This window comes from Ammospiza caudacuta, chromosome 2 (assembly GCF_027887145.1).
Source record: "Ammospiza caudacuta isolate bAmmCau1 chromosome 2, bAmmCau1.pri, whole genome shotgun sequence".
NCBI lineage: Eukaryota > Metazoa > Chordata > Aves > Passeriformes > Passerellidae > Ammospiza > Ammospiza caudacuta.
In genome coordinates, this window is record NC_080594.1 from 33,125,455 (window position 1) to 33,152,192 (window position 26,738).

At 41.4% G+C, this 26,738-nt stretch overlaps 1 protein-coding gene and 1 gene segment (V, D, J or C); both read right to left on the reverse strand.

Moving 5' to 3' along the window:
* Positions 1 to 1,752: 1,752 nt before the first annotated feature.
* On the reverse strand, positions 1,753 to 9,970 carry LOC131571980 (T cell receptor beta chain MC.7.G5-like). The gene is made up of 5 exons (XM_058824802.1): positions 9,928 to 9,970; positions 5,270 to 5,605; positions 4,868 to 4,885; positions 3,642 to 3,748; positions 1,753 to 2,071 (listed from the first exon to the last, which is right to left on the reverse strand). Exons 1-5 carry the CDS (start codon positions 9,962 to 9,964, stop codon positions 2,045 to 2,047), a joined length of 525 nt encoding a protein of 174 aa, XP_058680785.1. The 5' UTR covers positions 9,965 to 9,970; the 3' UTR covers positions 1,753 to 2,044.
* A 4,607-nt stretch (positions 9,971 to 14,577) lies between these two features.
* The window catches only part of LOC131571978 (T-cell receptor beta-2 chain C region-like), a 43,975-nt gene continuing 31,814 nt past the window's right edge, over positions 14,578 to 26,738 (reverse strand). The window contains 5 exon segments of the C gene segment in view: positions 14,578 to 14,896; positions 16,467 to 16,573; positions 17,693 to 17,710; positions 18,095 to 18,430; positions 20,439 to 20,478. Coding sequence covers positions 14,870 to 14,896; positions 16,467 to 16,573; positions 17,693 to 17,710; positions 18,095 to 18,430; positions 20,439 to 20,478 — 528 coding nt within the window.

Sequence of the window (26,738 nt, forward strand, 5' to 3'; positions counted from 1 at the left end):
ATATCACCCTGAAGACATCACTTTCTCCAAAGTGGTCTCCTGTGTGGCTAGAAGGACTGATAACAAATGGGTGCAGAGCAGAATTCTGCTTCTCTCCTTGGACCTAAGCATCAACCCCATCACAAATATCCTCCGTAGAAAACAATCTTGAAAAAGAGCTTGATGGACAAAAGCTTTCCTTTAAACATACTTCAATTCAAATGAAAGAAAAGAAAAAGGAGACATTATATGAGCCCAGATATGTATGTGTCTCTCTTTTAAAGTGCTCTCTCTGCACAATCACCTGTATAATAGCAGAAGTGTGTGGGAATGAGAATTTCAAGGCTTGTAGCAAGCTTGGAAAAGAACAGGATTGGATTGCTGACCTTGGTCTCCATTTCCAGAGAATGACAGATATGAATTCAGTGTGGGAACATTCTTCTTATTCCAGAGTCTAAAGGGAAGTCTCTGTCATTTGACAAATTCTTTCCTTACATAGAACCTCTTAGTTAGTTCCTGCTTCACACCATAGCTTGTCTGCTCCAAAAATGCCTATGCCCAAGTTTGTCCTGTGTTCACTTTGAGCAAGTTCTGCCATGACCATTCTGAAAGTCTGTGTGTGTGAGGACAAGATTGATCTGGGGATTCTTCTGACAGCCCTGATAAATGCAGCCATTTTTACCAAATGTCCTAATAAATTATATTCATCTTAATGTGTTTCAGGCTGAGCTGGAATTATTTTCTGATACTCCATTCTGCTGTGCTCCAATCTAATCTAACTTCATAGGGCATGAACAACGGGGTTTCCTGGGAAAAGAACCCATCATCAGAATCAAAAGATGTCTCTGTTTGCTTATCTTTGTTGTATCCCCTGAAACGTGCCCCTTTGTACAACCTTCTCGCGATTCCCACTTGCTGAGAACTGTTCCTTTCCTTTCTTCTCCAAAGGGGACACCTTTCCCTAGACCAGGTAGTTCACATCTTGTGAATGTAAGACCCCTTGAAGCATTTTTGTGAAAAGTTTTTTTCAGGAAACAGTTCTCTGTTTTGTTTCAAGCAGCCATGAGACTACTTAAGTTATTTCTGTTCTCCATATAAACAGAACACCAAATAAATCCCTTGGTTCAGTAGGATATTTTCTCCTCTTCTGAAGTGTTTTGAGGAGATTAAAGGAGTGTCAAACACAGAGCAGGAAAAACAACTGCATTTTACAGCATTATACCCATCTGCCCTCTGGCACTAAGATGCAGCTTTTTTCTTTAATGACATGAAAAGAGTTATGACAGATTCCTCTCAGGTCTGTCATCAGATCCTTTTGAAACAAACACATTAAGTGTCAGGTGAATTTTCATCTCTTCACCAAATTTTTCTTCACTGCCACAGTGAGTCTGGTGTCTTCACCAAGCTAATCTCACAAAAGAACTAAGAGAGAGAAAAAGCAGCTCCCATGCCTCTCCCAAGAGAATGTCACTTCTCATCTGGCTGGAGTGCTGTTTTCTTCTCTACCACCTTTGAATTATGCAGCTCTTCTGGCTCCAAAGCAGCCCCTGGTGAGGGCAAGCCTCCAAAGCCCACAGCCCTGCTCCACTTGTTGGTACACAGTGTGAGTAGTGGATGAGTCTCTGCTGTTCCCCTAACAGATAAGTTATTTCTACAGGGATTGTCAGTGAATGATCTTTAATGAGAGTTGCTTATGGCACTATTCATCATTGTAAGTTGTGTGGTAGGACACTATTACTACAGAAGACCAAATTTAAAAGCAACGACTCAGGCTTTTCAAGGGAAAAGAAGCAAAACCTTTATTCCTAAATCAAGGAGATGAGTTCCCAGCCTCTGAGCATTAAGAAGGTGCTACTTTTAAAGATATGTTACAAGAAAATATGATACATTATGATATGGAAGTACAGGGAAAGCTCAGTAGTGATTACAAAATAGTGAAGAACAGGATGGCAACAGACAATTACAAGAAATTATATTCAGAAGTTCGTAGAAGCTTAGATATTTTGCTATGGAAAGGTAGCAAACTTGTCATGTTCCTGCTGACGTGATGACAAGGGTTCTTCATTTATTCTCTAGATAACTTGACACCGGTCTAATTGAAAACAAAATGGGATAAAATTAGAAGAACTGTAAAACAGCAGAGAAGACAACAACATACACCAACCAACGGAAACAAATAGAGAAATTGGCTGCATGACCTTGCCCAAAGAGTTACCATCCATGGCTGAGTGTTCAAGTGTCAGTCAGTCACAAACCGTATCCCTCAGAGGTCTGTACTGGAGCTAAAAGCATTTTTTCAACTTTCATCGGTGTCTCATTGACACAGGGAGCAAGGGCACCCTCAACAAGTTCACAGCTGACACGGAGCTGTGTGGCCCTTGGTGTGTTTGAGGGAAGGGATGCCAACCACAGGGACCTGGGCAGACTCAGAGAGCGGGCCCATGTGAGCCCCCACCAATCCCACCTGCAGTTCTGTGTCCAGCTCTGGAGGCCCCAGCACAGGAAACTCATGGCCATGACAGAGCAGGTCCCGAGGAGGCCCACAAAAGCCAGTCACAGGGGCTCAGGGTATGGAGACAGGCTGAGAGAACAACCCCTCTAGAGACTGGAGCAGAAAAGCCTCTGGACAGGCCGGCCTGGGGCCTGCTCAGATAGGGCAGTGGGGGACTTCTATAAAAACAGAGATGTTTTACCAAGGCCTGCAGTGACAGGATGAAGAGCCCTGGATTTAAACTGATACAGGGTAGCTCAGATTAAAGGAAGACATTTGTTCTGCTGAGGGTGCCGAGACAGTGGAACAGGTTTCCCAGAGAAGCTGTGGACGTCCCACCCCTGGAAGTGTTTGAGGCCTGGTTGCATGGGGCTTTGAGCAACCTGGTCCAATGAAGGATATCCCTGCCCATTTCAGAGTGCGGAGGGAAGTACATAATCTCTAAATGTTCTTTCTAGCATAAGCCATTCTGTGATTCTAGGATTATGATCCAGAAATGGACAAATCTACCCCCTCCAGTATATCCTGGCAAAAGGACCAAAAAAAGGATAACTGAGATGATTGGCCTCCTTGCCCTCAACTCTACCAGGTCACGTTTCAAATACATCTCCCTCTTCTGCTTTTAAAGGGTCAAGTGCAGAGACTTCTGCTGCTCTCACTGCATGGATGTTTCTGCCGTAGGAAAAACTTACTAATAAAAAACATTTCCTGGTAGTTTGTTTAATTTATCCCATTTCTTCAGACTGATCCCACTATTCTTTATAAATCTTTGTAAATATTTGACCACATTTTATGCCCTGCATCACTTCAAAAACTGCCTGTTATTTTCACTGGAGCTGTAAGCCCCGTTTACAATGGTTACACAACTGCATGATATATCTGATCTTTCCCTCATTTACTTTCCGGGCAACTTGTCCTTAATTCTCATCTTTTTCATGAATTTAAAGAGGATTGTGAGAAGGAATTCCTCTGCTAGACAGCATTGATTTTATTTGAGTTCTGGAAAAACAGAAAGAGAAAACTCATCATTTGTGATTTTTCAGGCTGAACTGCACAAAGCCTGGCAGAGCACCTGCAGAACAGCCACACCTCTGAGAACAGGTTTAGTCTGCATCCACTGATGCTTGACTAGTGAGTAAAAGCCCAGCCTTCCTGGGCCACTCTGACTTACCTTGGCTGTCCACACCAGACCACTCACCAAAACTGCATAGACCAAGGCTTTGCCACAGAGGATGAGGTAAGTGAGCTTCAGGGAATTTCCATACCGCAAGTACGACTCTGCAAGTCAAACACCATTTGTATTTGTGTATTCCATTTTCATCATCATCATTACATGATGCTGGCTCTAATGGAGCTTTCATCAAATGAGAACCCTTGAAATCTTTAGCTAAGCAACATAAAGGAAGTAGAGGCAAATGAGTGGCTCTGTTGGCACCAGAGAACCTGGGAAGGGACAGACCACAGTGACTCAAAGAACCAAAAGAGAAAGCAAGTCTAGGAAAGACAGAGATTGGCTTTATGCTGGGATAGTACTGAGTTCCACACCTACTGAGGAACTGGGCTGCTCATCTGACATCCCAGTCAGGAACGCAAAGGAGGCTGAATCAAAAGATACCAATGTTTTATTTTGTCTCATTATTGTCAGTGGCATTATGAGTGCTGGTGATGTATCAGGAAGATTTAAAAAGACCAGAATAACATGCCTTCTAGAGGTTTTATTCTTGAAGATTTTCACTCTTAAGGGGTTGCCATAGAATTGAGATACAAGATCTGTCTTAGTTCATCCTTAAGATTCCTGAAGCATTCAGGAAGTTCTTGAAAAACAGGAGTGTGCAAATTTGTACATAAAGTGGAAAGAAATGTAGTTTGTAGTATGGATATCCTCCATACATGACAGACATGAGGAGCAGAATGTGACTCGTCATGGGAATTGTTCTGAGTTTGATACTGAGAAATAGTCAGAATATTACATCCTGAATCTTGATGTCAGAATCACTTGGGTAAGTATGGATCATTACTTTCCTGGCTGAGCAAAATATTCAATGGAAGCCAGTTTCAAGGACTGGAGGTGATGACAAAGAGTAAATTACAATCTACAGGAAGGCACCATGACTCCAACAATTTTCAAAATCGAATCATAGGGGAGAGTGAAACCCCAAAGCTGAGTTACATATAATATGCATAAACAGCCCTCCAAAAAACTCTTGTTCCTTTTCTTTTGTTTTTGTTTTTTTAATATCACATGCAAATCACTTACAGGAGAAAGTAGAAGCTATTCATACAGCAGATATCTCCCACACGTTGTACATAATGTCAGTAAAACTGGCATTAAAATACACACTGATAACAGCCTGAGAGAAGAGGCAAAATTCCCTTTACGTGAGAAGCCACACGTACCTTCTGTGAGTGCACAACCTGAAAGACACAAAAAGGAGCTGAAAGTCACGTTTCTCTTCAGAGCAAACAGAATACAGATTTTAGAAGTCTCAGTTTATCAAACAGTGCCTCATTCTTCCTACTGAAAGTAGGTGTTTTATGATACTGTGCAATTTACTCTACTACAGAGATTTCTCAGTGGAAAGCCTGAAGAAACTCTAGATGTAGAATGGTAACCCAGGGACAAAGGCCCAGGAATGGGAAGAGACATATGCTAATACCTAGATCTTTAGGTCTGTAATTGTGCCAGAAGAACACCTTGTATGGAAGCTATCTATAGATGTGGCTCATATCACAACACTTGCTCTTTTGATTTGTGATTTCTATCTGATACAGCATGGTAAGAGATGTTTTTTTACTCACCAGCATCACCATGGATAAATTTGTTTATTGATGCTGTTGTTCCATTCTGAAAAAAATTGGCAACACACTCAAAGCGATTCAGAGGGTTGAACCACTCCCAGGCTGGCATCCTCAGTCGGCTGGTCAGCGAGTAGGTGCTCCCATTCTTTGTGGAGTACTCGTCTGTCCCCACCCCTTCGGTCCTTTTCACACCATTCACCCTCCAGACCAGAGTCAGGTGGTCAGGGTAGAAACCAGAGGCCAGGCACACCAGCGTGGCCTTGCTCTTCTGCTGGATCTCCTGCTTTGATGGGGAAAAGATGGCCACGGCTGGAGGTATGATTTCATCATTCTTGCCTGAAACACAAAGCAACATGGTCCAGAGCCTCCACCCCTCTGTTCAATCAGAATCCCCTGGAAATGATCCTGAGTTTGTGCCATGTTCCTCCTGAAATACCTGGCCCTTTAACTGCTGTCTATTGGACAATTTATGTCTACTGGATATGACACACCAGGACAGTGGAAGGATTTCTTTTCACTCATCACACACAATTTTCAAGGGTCTGGCCACAGAAATGCACAAGCGCATGAAATTCTTTTATGGCCTCTTGCCAGAAGAATACAAATCTGCAAAGAAACTGAGCAAACAGATGGGCAGAAAAGTCCCCAGTTTTGCTGTAAGTAAGGTCTGTATTTGTAATATTGTATTTAAAGTTAAGGGAGTCTCTTATAAGACACAAACATGTTTAGCCAACTGGGTTGCATTCCTGGAGAGGGAGTTAAGACATGGTGGTCATTGCAGTGTTCAGAATTGTACTGGCATTGGATACCCTACTTGGCCCCCTATCTATGAGATGAGCTGGAAGGAAGGAAGGAAGGAATCAAGGCAGGAGTTGATCCTTCTTACTGTCTGAAGTGAAAAACAATTGAGGCAGGTAACATGAATCTGCCAGGGACGGGTCTTGCCTTGAGTCTTAACCAATCCATTTTTAAGAACATTAAACATGATTTTATGTCATTTAATTTTTTGGTTATTGTAGGTATGAGAAGCTCTGATCCTAGGCTACACAACTTACGAGAATATTGCAAGATTCCATAGACTTGCAAATCAAATGTGTTTCCCTGTCCTAAAGTGTTTAATACCTACTTGTATGATAACTGAGAACAGAGTTCAGTCAGAAGGATGTTCAAGGCAGACATGAGAAGTTACTCAGAAGCCATGCAGTGACCCTAAAAGACAGGAGGGGTTTCCATATACTAAATCAAAATGCCTTTTTGACCCATCTAGCATGAGAAACCCATGAGGTCTGTGAGTGCTGCAGGAAAAAGGAATGTAGGCAAAACAATGGAGCCAAAGAGAAAATTATTACTCTGGGTTGGTTTTTTTGTATGAAGGCACAATGAATTGTGGACGTTCTTCCTGAGCACTCTGTCCTTTGCAGAGGGAGAGAGGTAGCAGAATGAGCAGAAATTAATATCCTGCAGAGATCTTGTCCCCTAAGCCCTGGTGTTTGCATTCAAATGATGCCTTAATTGTGACCACCAGAGCTTGCTCTGCAAAGATTCTCAGGCTGCTTCTGTATGAGCTTGTACAGACTTTAGATGACCTGGATATTAAATAGAGGTAACTCCCTAGAGGGTTTAGCACTGCTCTGCTTTCCTTTTCGTGGGTATGAAGAGAGCTTGATCGCTCCTACTTCTCCCTGCCAACACTTGGTGTTATGACTTTTTTTCCTATCCTAGAAGTATCTCTGACAAATTCTTCAGGTCATAGTCCTAAAGGCTAATGAGTGAAGAGATGGAAACAGATAGGACGGAAAAAGAAAAAGGAGAAATTTAATAGGCTAAAGAAAGAAAGAAAGGAACAACTAAAAATTGAAGGTAGGTGGAAAAGAGAGAAAGAAAGAAAGAAAGAAAGAAAGAAAGAAAGAAAGAAAGAAAGAAAGAAAGAAAGAAAGAAAGAAAGAAAGAAAGAAAGAAAGAAAGAAAGAAAGAAAGAAAGAAAGAAAGAAAGAAAGAAAGAAAGAAAGAAAGAAAGAAAGAAAGAAAGAAAGAAAGAAAGAAAGAGAAGAAAGAAAGAAAGAAAGAAAGAAAGAAAGAAAGAAAGAAAGAAAGAAAGAAAGAAAGAAAGAAAGAAAGAAAGAAAGAAGAAAGAAAGAAAGAAAGAAAGAAAGAAAGAAAGAAAGAAAGAAAGAAAGAAAGAAAGAAAGAAAGAAAGAAAGAAAGAAGTATTGAAACTACTGGAAATACAAAGAAAATGAGAAAGTTTGCATGCTTGAAATGGAATAAAGGCATTAGAGCAAGAACTAGAAAAAAAAAGTCTGATCAGCAGCCCCTTGTGTTCTGGTCTTCCTTTCTGCTCATAGGCGACACTGACCGAACATTTGATAACTTCCATGCATAAAACTCATTCCCTGTCACACAGATTTCACCCACCCCAGACAAAAACTATCACAGTTCTTCCATTCCCATCACCGCAAGGTCAATTTTATAATTTCTTCTTATCTGTCACTCCTTCTCTCATTTTAAAATCATCTGTGTAAATGCTACATACCATGAACACAAGGGCAATTTTCAAGTGTCCTCCACACTGAGCACTTGGGTTAACAACAGCTCCTTACCTATGACTCTGAGCACAGTGCCGACTCCAAAGTGAAGCTGCTGGTTTGCACAGCTGTACAAAGTCAGGCTGTAACCCCCAGTGTCATTATTCTCTTCCTGCCAGACACATAGCTCCTTAAAATGGTACTGTTTAAAGGAGCAGGCACCAGGGAGGATTTCTACAGTTTGCTATCAGATGGGGAAGCAGCAGATGGAAAAATTAATTTGCCCTGTGATTCCAACATGCCCCAATATAGGTGATGTTAAATCCTTTCTGGAATGGGAGATAATAGAGAAAGAAAATTGGGAAAAAGAAAAAGAATAGAGGAAAAAAAGTATGCTGAGAGAAAATAATACTGTCCTTGCTGAGTTGTAGAAGTTGTGAGAAGGATTGTTTGCAGAACCCAGCATCCCAGAGCAACTATAGACAGCCTGCAAACCATCTGTGGAGAGGCAAGTAAAGTGCCAGCAAGATTACTCCTTCCCTCCATGGTTCAGCCCACAAGAGAATCCAGATTCTACCTCCAAAATGCTGCTTTGGATCATTATACAGATAAACTGAAAAAACCTGAGGACCTGCAGGAACATTTTTCATTCCTAACCTCTATAATATTTCCTTGAAAGATGGGTGAAAATTAAATTATTTATTCCCTTCTCCCTGCATGAAGTTCCCAGAAATGAAAGACAAAGGCTGCAGACACAAGGACCTCAGCATTGGTGCCTGTAAATCCTATGTTTCCATAATGGCACATCTCATTTTAATAAGCAACTAATAAAGCATTAATCTTGTTCTCATGGCTGCATGAAAAATTATCATTAGTAAGCTTTTAATTAAGAATGTTCTCGTCCCCTAAAGCAGTATCACATAGATCACAGAGATCGGACTTACCTATGACCGTAAGTTTTGTCCCACTGCCAAAGAACAGTCTATTATTATTCACACCATTTTGCAGCTGCAGAAAAACCTCTCCTCTACTCTCAGATCTCTAAGGCAAGCCTGTGGACTAACCCTCCCCTCATGTGGAACCAGCAAAAGAAGAAATACGGAGTACATTTATCTCAGATCTCCTAGAAAACAGGTCCGTAAGGAAAACCACCAAATCTGTGCCTAAACAGCTGATATCAAGATCAGAAATACCCTGTCCAGAGCCCTTCTGCTTCAGGCTCAATCAGTTGTTGGAGGTTCCACCATTTCTTTGGATGATATTTCTCTATTTATCTAGGTGTCATATTAAAATATTAGAAAATATTTCCCATATGTCAACATTCCCTAAGATCTCTTCCTCTTTGAAATGAACCATATATTAGTTTTCTGTGGTTTTCAGTGGCTGTTTAACATCTATTCTGAAACTGCAAGATCATTGTCCTCTATGATCTTTGTATCCCCATCCGGGCAAGCCTGTATAGTGGAAAGAAACTGGCTGTGCTGTGGAGAGCTATTTTCTATAACAATAAGGACTTTACAAGCTGCAGAGAGATTTAGTATTGCTTATTATATAGTACAGTATATACTAGTGCCTTCTTTTTTATAAATTAAAAATGCTAGCACACTTGTTTTCCATGGTTATCTAAGACAACACATTCTTTAATTCACCCTGGGAAGATCCAAGGTAATTGAGGCTTGTATCGTCTTGACTTTGTTTCCTAGACCCCTTCAAAGTGTAACTGTAAGTCAGTTCTTTCCAGACAGATGGACAGCTTTTCACTCACTTGTCCTTAATTATCTCTAGCCCCAGCAGAACCAGCATTATAGAGAGTAGCCATACTTTTGGTGGAAAATTTTTGTATGTGTTGATTCATTAGGACAATGTTTTTGTGTCATGCATACATTATTTCTCTCATTCCTTATCCTCATTCTTTTTAGGGACAGTATTTTCTTTACTAAAAACACATTCATTCCATTCTCCAAAATGAAAAGGAGTCCCTACCTAGAAGACCCAACTTATACTATTCCCTGAAGTAGACAGGGTTACTAAAACACACCAGTTTAATAATGTTAGGGAGGTTTATGATGATGTTCTCTAAAGAGAAGACATGGCATTTGACGTGATTTAAAAGAGGAAACAAAAAGTTCTTACCTATTACTGTAAGTTTTGTGCCGCTGCCAAAACGCATATCAGCACTGCTCACAGCGACAAAGTGATGTATCATAAGCTAAGAGAAGGGATGCACTGCACCTGCCTTTCTATAAGCACAAGCTTTGGAAACTGTTACTGTTCTTGGAATCCCAAACATCACCCATTCTTTATTTGAGCTGGTTCACCTTTGGCAGGGAACTAAAATAAATCCCTTTGTTTCCCCTTCCATGGCAGGCCAGCTGTCTTGGATCCCTTCAGTTTTCTGATAGGTTAAAATAATCCACACAAGGAGGGCCCAGAAGAATCTGTTGACTGGTCCCACACAAACCCTTCATAGCCATTAGGAAGAACTGCAGTGAGACAGTGGGGATGGGGATTACAGGCAACCTTTGCTCTCATAGGCATGAGGCAGTCAGCAGATCTTGGAGGATTATTTCAGAGAAAAAAGCCCAACACATTTTATGCAGTGCCTCTGGGAGATACCTGCTATATGTCAGAATTCTTTCCGTAATACTTGTATCACTTTAAGAAAGAACCATTTTGTCATCTATTGCAAACATTGGTTAATCTGGAAAAAAATAATAATTCCAGCTTTGCATGGTTGATAGGCTTTAGGTGCATCTCTAGTCACAGTTTGGTTTGGTGAAAATGAATGTCGATATCTCAGAATTTCCTAGCTGGCTTGCCACGGAGGGCAGGCTCAGTTCTCAGATGATGAAAGTAAGTCCCAGCACAGAAGGTCTGTTAAGAGAAACCAAGGCAGAACATGCCTGCTCTGCTGCAGGATTCTGTGCAGCTGCCTTCACACGCTCTGCCACAAGGCTCATGCACCCTTGGGTTTTTGTAAAGGCTTCCTGGGGAATGTATCATCGTGGTCCCCCCCCCACTGTGCCACGATGCTATAACCTGGTACAAAAACAATCCCACCCATGACTCCACCCCTTCATTTTGTTAACTAGGAATGATTGCCATGATTACCTGTGCTGGTTTGGACCATGGTACTGTTGGACAGTGGTTCAAGTTAATTTCCTTGAAAGAGGTTACTGTGGAGTAGAGTTTGGGCTTGTTCTGCAAATACTGTTGGCAAGAGAGAAATGTTTTTGTTATTGCTGAGCAGTGCTTACATGACATTCAAGGACTTTTCTGCTTCTCATACCCCCATGCTGGCAAGGAGGCTGGTGGTGCATGGGAACCTGGGAGGAGGGACAGCAGGGAGAGCTGATCCCAAGCAATCCAAGGAATATTCCATATCCCATGGTGTCACGTTCAGTATGTGAAAGAGGCAAGTAGGGGGAAGAAGAAGGAAGAGAAGGGTGTTTGGAGAGATGGTGTTTGTCTTCCCAAGCACCGTTATGTGTGAGGGGGCGCTGCCTTCCTGGGAATGGCTGAACACCTGCTCGTCCATGGCAAAAGGAGAATGAATTCCTTGTTGTCATTTGCTCGTGTGCACAGTTTTTGCTTTACCTCTTAAACTGTCTTTATCTCAAGCCACGAGTGTTTCATTTGTGCTTCTCCGATTCTCTCTCCAGTCCTGCTGGTTGGGAGTGAGCAAGCAGCTGTGGGGCTTGATGCTGGCTGGGGCTAAACCATGACACAACCACAGACCACATCCTTCCTTTGCCATTGATGTTTCTATGTGATAGTCCAATCACCTCTCAGCGTATCCATTATTGCTCAATTTATAATCTCAAGATTTTTTTCTTATACTCAAAAAGGTAACACATTTATCGATTGACTTTAAATGCAGTAATTTTTCACTTGGTAGTGTCACGGCCATGTTCATGCTGCTTTCTTTTCTACTCTTTCTCTCTTCTGTCCCCAGGATGACAAGCAAACCTCCAGCTCACAGTTTGCAATTTTTGGTTTGCAATGAGACTCATTTGCTTACTATGGGCTGGTGTTTGTCTCTGTAGCTTGGCATTGCTTGAGAGCATTCTCCCAGGGCTTGTGCCTCTGCCTATGAAAAGGCTTCATCTAGGAGTAAAAGCAAGCTTTCATTTTGCAGACTGTCAGAAGGGACAGGAACCGACGGGGACAATTAACAGGCTACATTTATCTCCCTCCTTTATATGTAAGTGACATGGTCTTGTCTCACAAAGTTTCAACACATAGTTAGCAACATAACCTAAACCTGTTTTTCATATTGCTCTTGAACAGCTTCACTTGAATCTTTCTTGATATGAAAAATAGACTACAAAGCACAGAACAAAATGCTTCAGAACAAAGTCTTTCTACTAGGAAAACCACAAAATTTTTTTTTTATTATTTTCAGGTATCCCAGTTCTTCTGCATCCAAACTTAAAGTATTGCTCCTCTACTTTAGCCTGCATTTTCCTACATCTGTGCAGGAAACATTTATACATGAAATGTATGACTGTGTTCTTCATTTAGTCCTGTGTGAACTTTCACTGAACTACCAATGGTTTTACTCGAGGTGTGAGAAAATAATGAGGTGCAAAGTGGATGAAAGATCTCCAGAAAGTCTCTCCACATTTAGTAAGCCCTTGGGTTTATAGTTTATGGAGCACAGAAAAGGTCCCAACAAACACAGTTTTACAGAAACACATTCTGGTTCCCTTTGCTTCTCGTCTACTACAGGTTCAATTCTTTTGGCTATCTCTCAATTGTACTCATTTGCCCTGTCTCTGAGTTTAATGTTTATTTATTTTCATATTTGGTGTGATTTTCCTAGTTTTTATTTTCTTACACCTCCTATTTTCCTTTTTTACTCCTTTCATCAAACAGTCTACACAAGTTTATCATGCTACATCTATTGCCCAGTGCACCTGGCATTCTGTCCCTCTTTTTGCCTAAAATTCTCCTCTTCATTCTCACTAGCTGGTTCTCTTGAAAATTGTAAGAGACACAGTGTAATTGTAGAGAAGTGGACTTACATAAATATCACCCTGAAGACATCACTTTCTCCAAAGTGGTCTCCTGTGTGGCTAGAAGGACTGATAACAAATGGGTGCAGAGCAGAATTCTGCTTCTCTCCTTGGACCTAAGCATCAACCCCATCACAAATATCCTCCGTAGAAAACAATCTTGAAAAAGAGCTTGATGGACAAAAGCTTTCCTTTAAACATACTTCAATTCAAATGAAAGAAAAGAAAAAGGAGACATTATATGAGCCCAGATATGTATGTGTCTCTCTTTTAAAGTGCTCTCTCTGCACAATCACCTGTATAATAGCAGAAGTGTGTGGGAATGAGAATTTCAAGGCTTGTAGCAAGCTTGGAAAAGAACAGGATTGGATTGCTGACCTTGGTCTCCATTTCCAGAGAATGACAGATATGAATTCAGTGTGGGAACATTCTTCTTATTCCAGAGTCTAAAGGGAAGTCTCTGTCATTTGACAAATTCTTTCCTTACATAGAACCTCTTAGTTAGTTCCTGCTTCACACCATAGCTTGTCTGCTCCAAAAATGCCTATGCCCAAGTTTGTCCTGTGTTCACTTTGAGCAAGTTCTGCCATGACCATTCTGAAAGTCTGTGTGTGTGAGGACAAGATTGATCTGGGGATTCTTCTGACAGCCCTGATAAATGCAGCCATTTTTACCAAATGTCCTAATAAATTATATTCATCTTAATGTGTTTCAGGCTGAGCTGGAATTATTTTCTGATACTCCATTCTGCTGTGCTCCAATCTAATCTAACTTCATAGGGCATGAACAACGGGGTTTCCTGGGAAAAGAACCCATCATCAGAATCAAAAGATGTCTCTGTTTGCTTATCTTTGTTGTATCCCCTGAAACGTGCCCCTTTGTACAACCTTCTCGCGATTCCCACTTGCTGAGAACTGTTCCTTTCCTTTCTTCTCCAAAGGGGACACCTTTCCCTAGACCAGGTAGTTCACATCTTGTGAATGTAAGACCCCTTGAAGCATTTTTGTGAAAAGTTTTTTTCAGGAAACAGTTCTCTGTTTTGTTTCAAGCAGCCATGAGACTACTTAAGTTATTTCTGTTCTCCATATAAACAGAACACCAAATAAATCCCTTGGTTCAGTAGGATATTTTCTCCTCTTCTGAAGTGTTTTGAGGAGATTAAAGGAGTGTCAAACACAGAGCAGGAAAAACAACTGCATTTTACAGCATTATACCCATCTGCCCTCTGGCACTAAGATGCAGCTTTTTTCTTTAATGACATGAAAAGAGTTATGACAGATTCCTCTCAGGTCTGTCATCAGATCCTTTTGAAACAAACACATTAAGTGTCAGGTGAATTTTCATCTCTTCACCAAATTTTTCTTCACTGCCACAGTGAGTCTGGTGTCTTCACCAAGCTAATCTCACAAAAGAACTAAGAGAGAGAAAAAGCAGCTCCCATGCCTCTCCCAAGAGAATGTCACTTCTCATCTGGCTGGAGTGCTGTTTTCTTCTCTACCACCTTTGAATTATGCAGCTCTTCTGGCTCCAAAGCAGCCCCTGGTGAGGGCAAGCCTCCAAAGCCCACAGCCCTGCTCCACTTGTTGGTACACAGTGTGAGTAGTGGATGAGTCTCTGCTGTTCCCCTAACAGATAAGTTATTTCTACAGGGATTGTCAGTGAATGATCTTTAATGAGAGTTGCTTATGGCACTATTCATCATTGTAAGTTGTGTGGTAGGACACTATTACTACAGAAGACCAAATTTAAAAGCAACGACTCAGGCTTTTCAAGGGAAAAGAAGCAAAACCTTTATTCCTAAATCAAGGAGATGAGTTCCCAGCCTCTGAGCATTAAGAAGGTGCTACTTTTAAAGATATGTTACAAGAAAATATGATACATTATGATATGGAAGTACAGGGAAAGCTCAGTAGTGATTACAAAATAGTGAAGAACAGGATGGCAACAGACAATTACAAGAAATTATATTCAGAAGTTCGTAGAAGCTTAGATATTTTGCTATGGAAAGGTAGCAAACTTGTCATGTTCCTGCTGACGTGATGACAAGGGTTCTTCATTTATTCTCTAGATAACTTGACACCGGTCTAATTGAAAACAAAATGGGATAAAATTAGAAGAACTGTAAAACAGCAGAGAAGACAACAACATACACCAACCAACGGAAACAAATAGAGAAATTGGCTGCATGACCTTGCCCAAAGAGTTACCATCCATGGCTGAGTGTTCAAGTGTCAGTCAGTCACAAACCGTATCCCTCAGAGGTCTGTACTGGAGCTAAAAGCATTTTTTCAACTTTCATCGGTGTCTCATTGACACAGGGAGCAAGGGCACCCTCAACAAGTTCACAGCTGACACGGAGCTGTGTGGCCCTTGGTGTGTTTGAGGGAAGGGATGCCAACCACAGGGACCTGGGCAGACTCAGAGAGCGGGCCCATGTGAGCCCCCACCAATCCCACCTGCAGTTCTGTGTCCAGCTCTGGAGGCCCCAGCACAGGAAACTCATGGCCATGACAGAGCAGGTCCCGAGGAGGCCCACAAAAGCCAGTCACAGGGGCTCAGGGTATGGAGACAGGCTGAGAGAACAACCCCTCTAGAGACTGGAGCAGAAAAGCCTCTGGACAGGCCGGCCTGGGGCCTGCTCAGATAGGGCAGTGGGGGACTTCTATAAAAACAGAGATGTTTTACCAAGGCCTGCAGTGACAGGATGAAGAGCCCTGGATTTAAACTGATACAGGGTAGCTCAGATTAAAGGAAGACATTTGTTCTGCTGAGGGTGCCGAGACAGTGGAACAGGTTTCCCAGAGAAGCTGTGGACGTCCCACCCCTGGAAGTGTTTGAGGCCTGGTTGCATGGGGCTTTGAGCAACCTGGTCCAATGAAGGATATCCCTGCCCATTTCAGAGTGCGGAGGGAAGTACATAATCTCTAAATGTTCTTTCTAGCATAAGCCATTCTGTGATTCTAGGATTATGATCCAGAAATGGACAAATCTACCCCCTCCAGTATATCCTGGCAAAAGGACCAAAAAAAGGATAACTGAGATGATTGGCCTCCTTGCCCTCAACTCTACCAGGTCACGTTTCAAATACATCTCCCTCTTCTGCTTTTAAAGGGTCAAGTGCAGAGACTTCTGCTGCTCTCACTGCATGGATGTTTCTGCCGTAGGAAAAACTTACTAATAAAAAACATTTCCTGGTAGTTTGTTTAATTTATCCCATTTCTTCAGACTGATCCCACTATTCTTTATAAATCTTTGTAAATATTTGACCACATTTTATGCCCTGCATCACTTCAAAAACTGCCTGTTATTTTCACTGGAGCTGTAAGCCCCGTTTACAATGGTTACACAACTGCATGATATATCTGATCTTTCCCTCATTTACTTTCCGGGCAACTTGTCCTTAATTCTCATCTTTTTCATGAATTTAAAGAGGATTGTGAGAAGGAATTCCTCTGCTAGACAGCATTGATTTTATTTGAGTTCTGGAAAAACAGAAAGAGAAAACTCATCATTTGTGATTTTTCAGGCTGAACTGCACAAAGCCTGGCAGAGCACCTGCAGAACAGCCACACCTCTGAGAACAGGTTTAGTCTGCATCCACTGATGCTTGACTAGTGAGTAAAAGCCCAGCCTTCCTGGGCCACTCTGACTTACCTTGGCTGTCCACACCAGACCACTCACCAAAACTGCATAGACCAAGGCTTTGCCACAGAGGATGAGGTAAGTGAGCTTCAGGGAATTTCCATACCGCAAGTACGACTCTGCAAGTCAAACACCATTTGTATTTGTGTATTCCATTTTCATCATCATCATTACATGATGCTGGCTCTAATGGAGCTTTCATCAAATGAGAACCCTTGAAATCTTTAGCTAAGCAACATAAAGGAAGTAGAGGCAAATGAGTGGCTCTGTTGGCACCAGAGAACCTGGGAAGGGACAGACCACAGTGACTCAAAGAACCAAAAGAGAAAGCAAGTCTAGGAAAGACAGAGATTGGCTTTATGCTGGGATAGTACTGAGTTCCACACCTACTGAGGAACTGGGCTGCTCATCTGACATCCCAGTCAGGAACGCAAAGGAGGCTGAATCAAAAGATACCAATGTTTTATTTTGTCTCATTATTGTCAGTGGCATTATGAGTGCTGGTGATGTATCAGGAAGATTTAAAAAGACCAGAATAACATGCCTTCTAGAGGTTTTATTCTTGAAGATTTTCACTCTTAAGGGGTTGCCATAGAATTGAGATACAAGATCTGTCTTAGTTCATCCTTAAGATTCCTGAAGCATTCAGGAAGTTCTTGAAAAACAGGAGTGTGCAAATTTGTACATAAAGTGGAAAGAAATGTAGTTTGTAGTATGGATATCCTCCATACATGACAGACATGAGGAGCAGAATGTGACTCGTCATGGGAATTGTTCTGAGTTTGATACTGAGAAATAGTCAGAATATTACATCCTGAATCTTGATGTCAGAATCACTTGGGTAAGTATGGATCATTACTTTCCTGGCTGAGCAAAATATTCAATGGAAGCCAGTTTCAAGGACTGGAGGTGATGACAAAGAGTAAATTACAATCTACAGGAAGGCACCATGACTCCAACAATTTTCAAAATCGAATCATAGGGGAGAGTGAAACCCCAAAGCTGAGTTACATATAATATGCATAAACAGCCCTCCAAAAAACTCTTGTTCCTTTTCTTTTGTTTTTGTTTTTTTAATATCACATGCAAATCACTTACAGGAGAAAGTAGAAGCTATTCATACAGCAGATATCTCCCACACGTTGTACATAATGTCAGTAAAACTGGCATTAAAATACACACTGATAACAGCCTGAGAGAAGAGGCAAAATTCCCTTTACGTGAGAAGCCACACGTACCTTCTGTGAGTGCACAACCTGAAAGACACAAAAAGGAGCTGAAAGTCACGTTTCTCTTCAGAGCAAACAGAATACAGATTTTAGAAGTCTCAGTTTATCAAACAGTGCCTCATTCTTCCTACTGAAAGTAGGTGTTTTATGATACTGTGCAATTTACTCTACTACAGAGATTTCTCAGTGGAAAGCCTGAAGAAACTCTAGATGTAGAATGGTAACCCAGGGACAAAGGCCCAGGAATGGGAAGAGACATATGCTAATACCTAGATCTTTAGGTCTGTAATTGTGCCAGAAGAACACCTTGTATGGAAGCTATCTATAGATGTGGCTCATATCACAACACTTGCTCTTTTGATTTGTGATTTCTATCTGATACAGCATGGTAAGAGATGTTTTTTTACTCACCAGCATCACCATGGATAAATTTGTTTATTGATGCTGTTGTTCCATTCTGAAAAAAATTGGCAACACACTCAAAGCGATTCAGAGGGTTGAACCACTCCCAGGCTGGCATCCTCAGTCGGCTGGTCAGCGAGTAGGTGCTCCCATTCTTTGTGGAGTACTCGTCTGTCCCCACCCCTTCGGTCCTTTTCACACCATTCACCCTCCAGACCAGAGTCAGGTGGTCAGGGTAGAAACCAGAGGCCAGGCACACCAGCGTGGCCTTGCTCTTCTGCTGGATCTCCTGCTTTGATGGGGAAAAGATGGCCACGGCTGGAGGTATGATTTCATCATTCTTGCCTGAAACACAAAGCAACATGGTCCAGAGCCTCCACCCCTCTGTTCAATCAGAATCCCCTGGAAATTATCCTGAGTTTGTGCCATGTTCCTCCTGAAATACCTGGCCTTTTAACTGCTGTCTATTGGATAATTTATGTCTACTGGATATGACACACCAGGACAGTGGAAGGATTTCTTTTCACTCATCACACACAATTTTCAAGGGTCTGGCCACAGAAATGCACAAGCGCATGAAATTCTTTTATGGCCTCTTGCCAGAAGAATACAAATCTGCAAAGAAACTGAGCAAACAGATGGGCAGAAAAGTCCCCAGTTTTGCTGTAAGTAAGGCCTGTATTTGTAGTATTGTCTTAAAAGTTATGAAAGTCTGTTTTAAGGCACAAACATGTTTAGCCAACTGGGTTGCATTCCTGGAGAGGGAGTTAAGACATGGTGGTCATTGCAGTGTTCAGAATTGTACTGGCATTGGATACCCTACTTGGCCCCCTATCTATGAGATGAGCTAGAAGGAAGGAAGGAAGGAATCAAGGAAGGAGTTGATCCTTCTCACTGTCTGAAGTGAAAAACAATTGAGGCAGGTAACATGAATCTGCCAGGGACGGGTCTTGCCTTGAGTCTTAACCAATCCATTTTTAAGAACATTAAACATGATTTTATGTCATTTAATTTTTTGGTTATTGTAGGTATGAGAAGCTCTGATCCTAGGCTACACACCTTACGAGAATATTGCAAGATTCCATAGACTTGCAAATCAAATGTGTTTCCCTGTCCTAAAGTGTTTAATACCTACTTGTATGATAACTGAGAACAGAGTTCAGTCAGAAGGATGTTCAAGGCAGACATGAGAAGTTACTCAGAAGCCATGCAGTGACCCTAAAAGACAGGAGGGGTTTCCATATACTAAATCAAAATGCCTTTTTGACCCATCTAGCATGAGAAACCCATGAGGTCTGTGAGTGCTGCAGGAAAAAGGAATGTAGGCAAAACAATGGAGCCAAAGAGAAAATTATTACTCTGGGTTGGTTTTTTTGTATGAAGGCACAATGAATTGTGGACGTTCTTCCTGAGCACTCTGTCCTTTGCAGAGGGAGAGAGGTAGCAGAATGAGCAGAAATTAATATCCTGCAGAGATCTTGTCCCCTAAGCCCTGGTGTTTGCATTCAAATGATGCCTTAATTGTGACCACCAGAGCTTGCTCTGCAAAGATTCTCAGGCTGCTTCTGTATGAGCTTGTACAGACTTTAGATGACCTGGATATTAAATAGAGGTAACTCCCTAGAGGGTTTAGCACTGCTCTGCTTTCCTTTTCGTGGGTATGAAGAGAGCTTGATCGCTCCTACTTCTCCCTGCCAACACTTGGTGTTATGACTTTTTTTCCTATCCTAGAAGTATCTCTGACAAATTCTTCAGGTCATAGTCCTAAAGGCTAATGAGTGAAGAGATGGAAACAGATAGGAGGGCACAAAAGAAAAGTATAAAACCTACAAAATAACATTGCCCCATTAAAAAAAAAAAAAAAAAGACAGGTAAAAAGGGAGACAGAAAGAATAATAATACTACTAGGAAGAGTAAGAGAATGAGCAGGTTAGAAATGGGAAAAGGAGACTGCTAAAAGTCAAAACTGGAAGAAGTGTCTGATCAGCTGCCCTGTCAGTCAGTCTAGTCTATCAGTCTGATCAATTTAGTCTTCTATACTGGTCGTTTTCATTCCCAATCTCTATAATATTTCCTGGGAGATTAAGAAGAAACAAAATTGTTTATCCCCTTCTCCCTTCATGAATTTCCCCGATATGAAAGATAAACGCTGCAGACACAGAGATCTCAAAATCTTTGCTTTCAAATTCTACAGTTTCATTGCAGCACATCTCATTTTAATAAGGAAGCTATAAAGCATTTCTCCTGTTCTCATGACTGCATGAAAAATTATCAATTATAAACTTTTAATTAAGAGTGTTCTTGTCCCCTAACCAGTATCACATAGATCAAAGAGATCTGCCTTCTTACTTACCTATGACCGTAAGTTTTGTCCCACTGCCAAAGAACAATTGCTCATTATTCACACCATTTTGCAGCTGCAGAAAAACCTCTTCTCTACTCCCAGACCTCTGAACCAAGCCTGTGGACTAACCCTCCCTCATGTGGTACCAGCAAAAGAAGAAACACAAAGTACTCAGGTCTTCTAAAAAAAACAGGTCTGTAAGGGAACACCACCAAAATCTGTGTGTCTAAACAGCTGAGGTCAACATCAGATATACCCTGTCCAGAGCCCTTTTGCTTTAGACGTAGGTGAATCATTTGTTGGAGGTTCCACCATGTCTTTAGAGAACATTTATCTATTTATCTAGGGGTCATATTAGAATATTAGAAAATATTTTCCCTATGCAGACTAAGTAATTTCTTTTTCTCAGATAAATAACCACATTTCCTTTAAAATTTGTTCAACGTTTGGCTATTGTTAATTTATAAGATAAATGCCTTTTTATAACATACAAAATAATTTCTAATATATAGTACAGTGTCTTGGTCCACTCTGCCATTCATAGAAGTTCCTAAACATGCCCCCTTTCCCTTTCCATTTCCCTTTCCCTTTCTCTGGAAGGCTTTCCTTGAAAGGAAGTCTCTGCTTTTATTCTTTGTCCTCCCCTGGTGATGATTATTCACATTTGCTGCATAAATGCTATGGTCAATGAGGGGTCAGCATATTCATTTTTACCAGCTCAGGCATCTCAGATAAACTTTGAATTTCAAAAAATGTGCTGATCATTTTTTCCTATGGAGATTGAATTTCACTGTTTGTTATCAATTTATTCTGTAGTGGCACAACGTGGCACAAATATCTGAGGAATCAATTCTTCCATAATTTCTCAGCATCTGAGCATCAGCCGTCTTTTCCCCAGATTTGGACAATCCAAATCCATAAATGTGGCTCTGAAAGAAACATTCTCTGAGAGCTCCTTCCCCTTGAAATGAATCATATATTCTTCTGTGGTTTTCAGTGGCTGTTTATCATGTATTCTGAAATAGTAAGGCAGTTGTCCTTAATGATGTTTTTATGACCATCCTGGCAAGCCTGTACAGTGGAAAGAAACTAGCTGTGCAGTGGAGAGCTGCTTTCCATAACAACAAAGACTTAAAAATCTGCAGTGAGATTTTAGGATTGCTTATTATAAAGTTAAGCATTTATTTTTGCCTTCTGTTTTATCAACCAAAAATGCTAGCACATGTGTTTTTCCTGGTTTTCTGAGACAACACATTGTTTAATTCACCCTGGGAAGATCCAAGGTAATTTAAGCTTGTATCAGCTTGATTTAATTTCCTAGACCCCTTCAAAGTGTAACTGTAAGTCAGTTCTATTCAGAGAGATAGACAGCTTTTCCCTCACTTGTCCTTAATCATCTCTAGCCCCAGCAGAACCAGCATTTTAGAGAGTAGCTATACTTTTGGGGAATTTTTTGTACATGTTGATTCATTAGGACAACTTTTTTTAATGTCATGCACACCTTATTTGTCCCATTCCTTATCCTCATTCTTTCTAGGGACAGCTTTTAACTTTTTCTTTACCGAAAACACATTATTCTGTTCTCCAAAATGAAAAGGAGTCCCTACCTAGAGGACCCAACTTATACTATTCCCTGAAGTAGACAGGGTTACTAAAACACACCAGTTTAATAATGATAGGGAGCATAATAATGAAATTTTCTAAAGAGAAGACATGGCATTGGAAGTGAATTAAAAGAGGAAACAAAAAGTTCTTACCTATTACTGTAAGTTTTGTGCCACTGCCGAAAGAGAGCCCAGAGGTGTACACAGCGACAAAGTGATGTATCATAAGCTAAGAGAAGAGATGCAGTGCAGCTGCCTTACAATAAGCGAAGCCCAAGAGATAATTTTTGGCATTTGAAATTCCAAGCATCAGTCTCTGGGATATGGCAGAAAACCAGCTTGGAATCAGTTGTATAGTGTGTAGAATTCATAAAAGCATTTCCCAGATTTGTTTGATACTTTGTCTACATTTCACCCCAAGTTGTTTTTGCAACCTTTCTCCAATCTCCATGTTACATCACTGATTTTATCTGCCATTCTCATTTGGCATATCTCAAAAACAAGCAGATACACCCAAAGGTTGTCACTATCTAGGAACAGAACATTTCTACACCTAGAACTTCCTCACTGTCAGTCTTATATTCCAAGCATTGTGACGCCTTCTTTTCTGTAACTTGTGAAGTTAATAATCAAATTATATGTGCTTTGTGGTTTTCATAGTCAAATGCACGTGGTTCAGCTTTGGCAGGGAACTAAAACAAATCCCTTTGTTTCCCCTTCCATGGCAGGCCAGCTGTCTTGGATAGTCTTTCAGGATCCCCTTCACTTTTCTGATAGGTTAAAAAAATCCACACAAGGAGAGCCCAGAAGAATCTATTGACTGGTCCCACACAAACGCTTCATAGCCATTAGGAAGAACTGCAGTGAGACAGTGGGGATGGGGATTACAGGCAACCTTTGCTCTCATAGGCATGAGGCAGTCAGCAGATCTTGGAGGATTATTTCAGAGAAAAAAGCCCAACACATTTTATGCAGTGCCTCTGGGAGATACCTGCTATATGTCAGAATTCTTTCCGTAATACTTGTATCACTTTAAGAAAGAACCATTTTGTCATCTATTGCAAACATTGGTTAATCTGGAAAAAAATAATAATTCCAGCTTTGCATGGTTGATAGGCTTTAGGTGCATCTCTAGTCACAGTTTGGTTTGGTGAAAATGAATGTCGATATCTCAGAATTTCCTAGCTGGCTTGCCACGGAGGGCAGGCTCAGTTCTCAGATGATGAAAGTAAGTCCCAGCACAGAAGGTCTGTTAAGAGAAACCAAGGCAGAACATGCCTGCTCTGCTGCAGGATTCTGTGCAGCTGCCTTCACACGCTCTGCCACAAGGCTCATGCACCCTTGGGTTTTTGTAAAGGCTTCCTGGGGAATGTATCATCGTGGATCCCCCTGTCCCCACAATGATATAGTCTCCTACAAAAACAATCCCACCCATGACTCCACCCCCTGTTTTTGTTAACTAGGAATGATTGCCATGATTACTTATTCTGGTTTGGACTGCTGTACAGTTAATTTCCCTCACAGTAGCTACAGTGGGGTTGTGCTTTGGGCTTGTCCTGCAAATACTGTTGGCAAGAGAGAAATGTTTTTGTTATTGCTGAGCAGTGCTTACATGACATTCAAGGACTTTTCTGCTTCTCATACCCCCATGCTGGCAAGGAGGCTGGTGGTGCATGGGAACCTGGGAGGAGGGACAGCAGGGAGAGCTGATCCCAAGCAATCCAAGGAATATTCCATATCCCATGGTGTCACGTTCAGTATGTGAAAGAGGCAAGTAGGGGGAAGAAGAAGGAAGAGAAGGGTGTTTGGAGAGATGGTGTTTGTCTTCCCAAGCACCGTTATGTGTGAGGGGGCACTGCCTTCCTGGGAATGGCTGAACACCTGCTCGTCCATGGCAAAAGGAGAATGAATTCCTTGTTGTCATTTGCTCATGTGCACGGTTTTTGCTTTACCTCTCAAACTGTCTTTATCTCAAGCCACGAGTGTTTCACTTGTGCTTTTCCAATTCTCTCTCCAGTCCTGCTGGTTGGGAGTGAGCAAGCAGCTGTGGGGCTTGATGCTGGCTGGGGCTAAACCATGACACAACCACAGACCACATCCTTCCTTTGCCATTGATGTTTCTATGTGATAGTCCAATCACCTCTCAGCGTATCCATTATTGCTCAATTTATAATCTCAAGATTTTTTTCTTATACATAAAATGGAAACACTTTTTTATTCTTTTATTGGTTGGCTGTAAATGCAGTAATTTTTCACTTGGCAATGATCATGGCCATGTTTATGCTGCTTTCCTTTCTACATGATCTCTCTTCTGTCCCCAGGATGACAAGCAAACCTCCAGCTCACAGTTTGCAATTTTTGGTTTGCTATGAGAGTCATTTGCTTACTCTGGGCTGATGTTTGTCTCTGTAGCTTGGTGTTGCTTGAAAGAATCCTCCCAGGGCTTGTGCCTCTGCCTATGAAAAGGCTTCATCTAGGAATAAACGCAAGCTTTCATTTTGCAGACTGTCTGAAGGGACGGGAACTGATGGGGAGAGGTAATATTTATCTCCCTCCCTTATACGTAAGTGACACAGTCTTGTCTCACAAAGTTTCAACACACAGTTAGCAACCTGACCAAGTATCTGTAGTAAACCTGTTTTTCATATTGCTCTTTAATGGCTTCCTTTGAGTCTGTCTGGATATGAAAAAGAGACTGTAAAGCACAGGAGAAAATCCCTCAAAACAAAGTCATTGTACCAGGAAAATCACAAAATATTTTTTCTATTATTTTCAGATATCAGAGAAGAAGCCACAATTTCTGATACAGCCTGTTTAGCTAGGAAGAGGTGTTAGTTTTCTAGAGAAAGGAATGAAAAACATAGACTAAGATGTAACATGTAGGACCACGAGAGAGGACTACAGAACGTGAGGTATCGGGCTGGTCATCTCGGCATGCTTCTGGGTTGTTCTCTCTTCTACAACAGTGAACAGAGTACTTAATCAATTAATCAAGCACCAATTAGGTCTGTTTATACAGAACTTTTGTTTGTATATATTGAATTCTTCCAAAAAATACATTTAGGATTTTTTTTTTGGCTGTCGCTGCCTAAATCATACAACCAATAGTGGAATATTATTTTCCTGCCTTGGTCTTAGTATATCTGTGACCTTAACACTATTTATCCAGGGACTTAATCCATTGGACTAAAATTCATTTAAGACTATTCTGTCTGCATCTCCAATCTAGAGCTCCATTAGTGTACTTACTGTCACTTGCAGACTCTCTTTCATGAGGTGTCTTTCATTTAAAAAGAAGGAAGTCACCTCTCTATTAGTTTTGAAGGAATATGTGGTGCTAGCAGCTCCTCAGGTCATGTTCAAAAGGCAATTTCCAAGACATGCCAGCAGAGACCAGTCTTGTTGCACCTTAACGTTTCTTTGTAACCTGTCAAAAGGAAAGTACTTGAAGGACATGAATTCAAATTAATGTGAGTGACAAAACAAAGGGGAGGGAGATCCTTGATTTTTATTTCCAAGTCTTTCATAGGAGGGTTTTTGAGCTTTGGAGGCTATGCTGCCTAAGACTTCAGACAAGAAAAAACAACAATATGTAAGGAATAAACTTTTAATTATATATATTCTAACAATTATATTATTTTGGTGGGAGAATTTTACAGGAAACTAGAGATTGCATTAGTCATACCTGTCCTCCATTCTTTGGAGTTTACAGAAGAAGCAGCTGCAAAGAAGCAGGCCAGTCTACAGAGACTCCCTGAGCTTTACAGACTTGTTTTAGAGACACTAGGATGCTTTTCATAAATATCCAATGCTTTTGACCAAAACCCGATAAAGTTAGGAAACAGCCCTTCTTCAGGCCATATCTGTGCACTGAAAAGATATGACGGTGGAAGGAGGGATCTGATTAATAATTCAGCTTCGAAGACAGAGGCTGCTGCCCTGCTCTGTTGCTCTCCAATTCAAAACATCCTGGGTCTATTGCCCCAACCTCTATGAAGTCTTATTTCTGCTCTTCCTCTTCCCCTCTCCTCACTGTCTCGCATTTTTCAAAGACTCCATCTCTCACTCAGACAAGGTGGGGATTTTATCTTGGTGTTCAACCCTGTCGCTACACTGTGCGATCATTCGCAGCACAGAAATACGTGGCTGCATCCTGGGCTGTCACATTCTTGATTGTCATCAGAGAGTAATCAGTATTCTGTCTGGTTACTTCAAACTTGGCCTCAGAGTAACCATCCTCATAAGAATTATGACTCCATGTACTACTGCTGACTATTAACTTCAAACCATTTCTTGGAGGCTGCTGGTACCAGAACATATAGGCAAGGTTACTGTAATTCTGATAGCAGGCGATGGTCAGAGAGCCTCCAGGTCTCAGAATGATTTTTTCAGGCCACTGAGCAATGTAGGCTCCAATCCCAACACCTGCATTAATAGGAGATAACAAGAGAGAGTGAGGAGAGGGGGTACAGATGATGATCAAAGGGGTCCTCTACCTTACAGTAGCCCTGCATGGCCTGGATGAGAGCCCTGCTGCAGATGGATCTGTTGTCTCTCACCAGGTAAAAGAGCAAACACAACAGCCAGCATGGCCCTCCAGCTCTCCCAGGACAGTGTGCTCCTGCTCACTGTTAGACAAGAGTTAAGAGACCCATGCCCCTCCCCTTGCCCTGATTTGTCTGTCAGGTTTGGGCAGGGAAGAGAG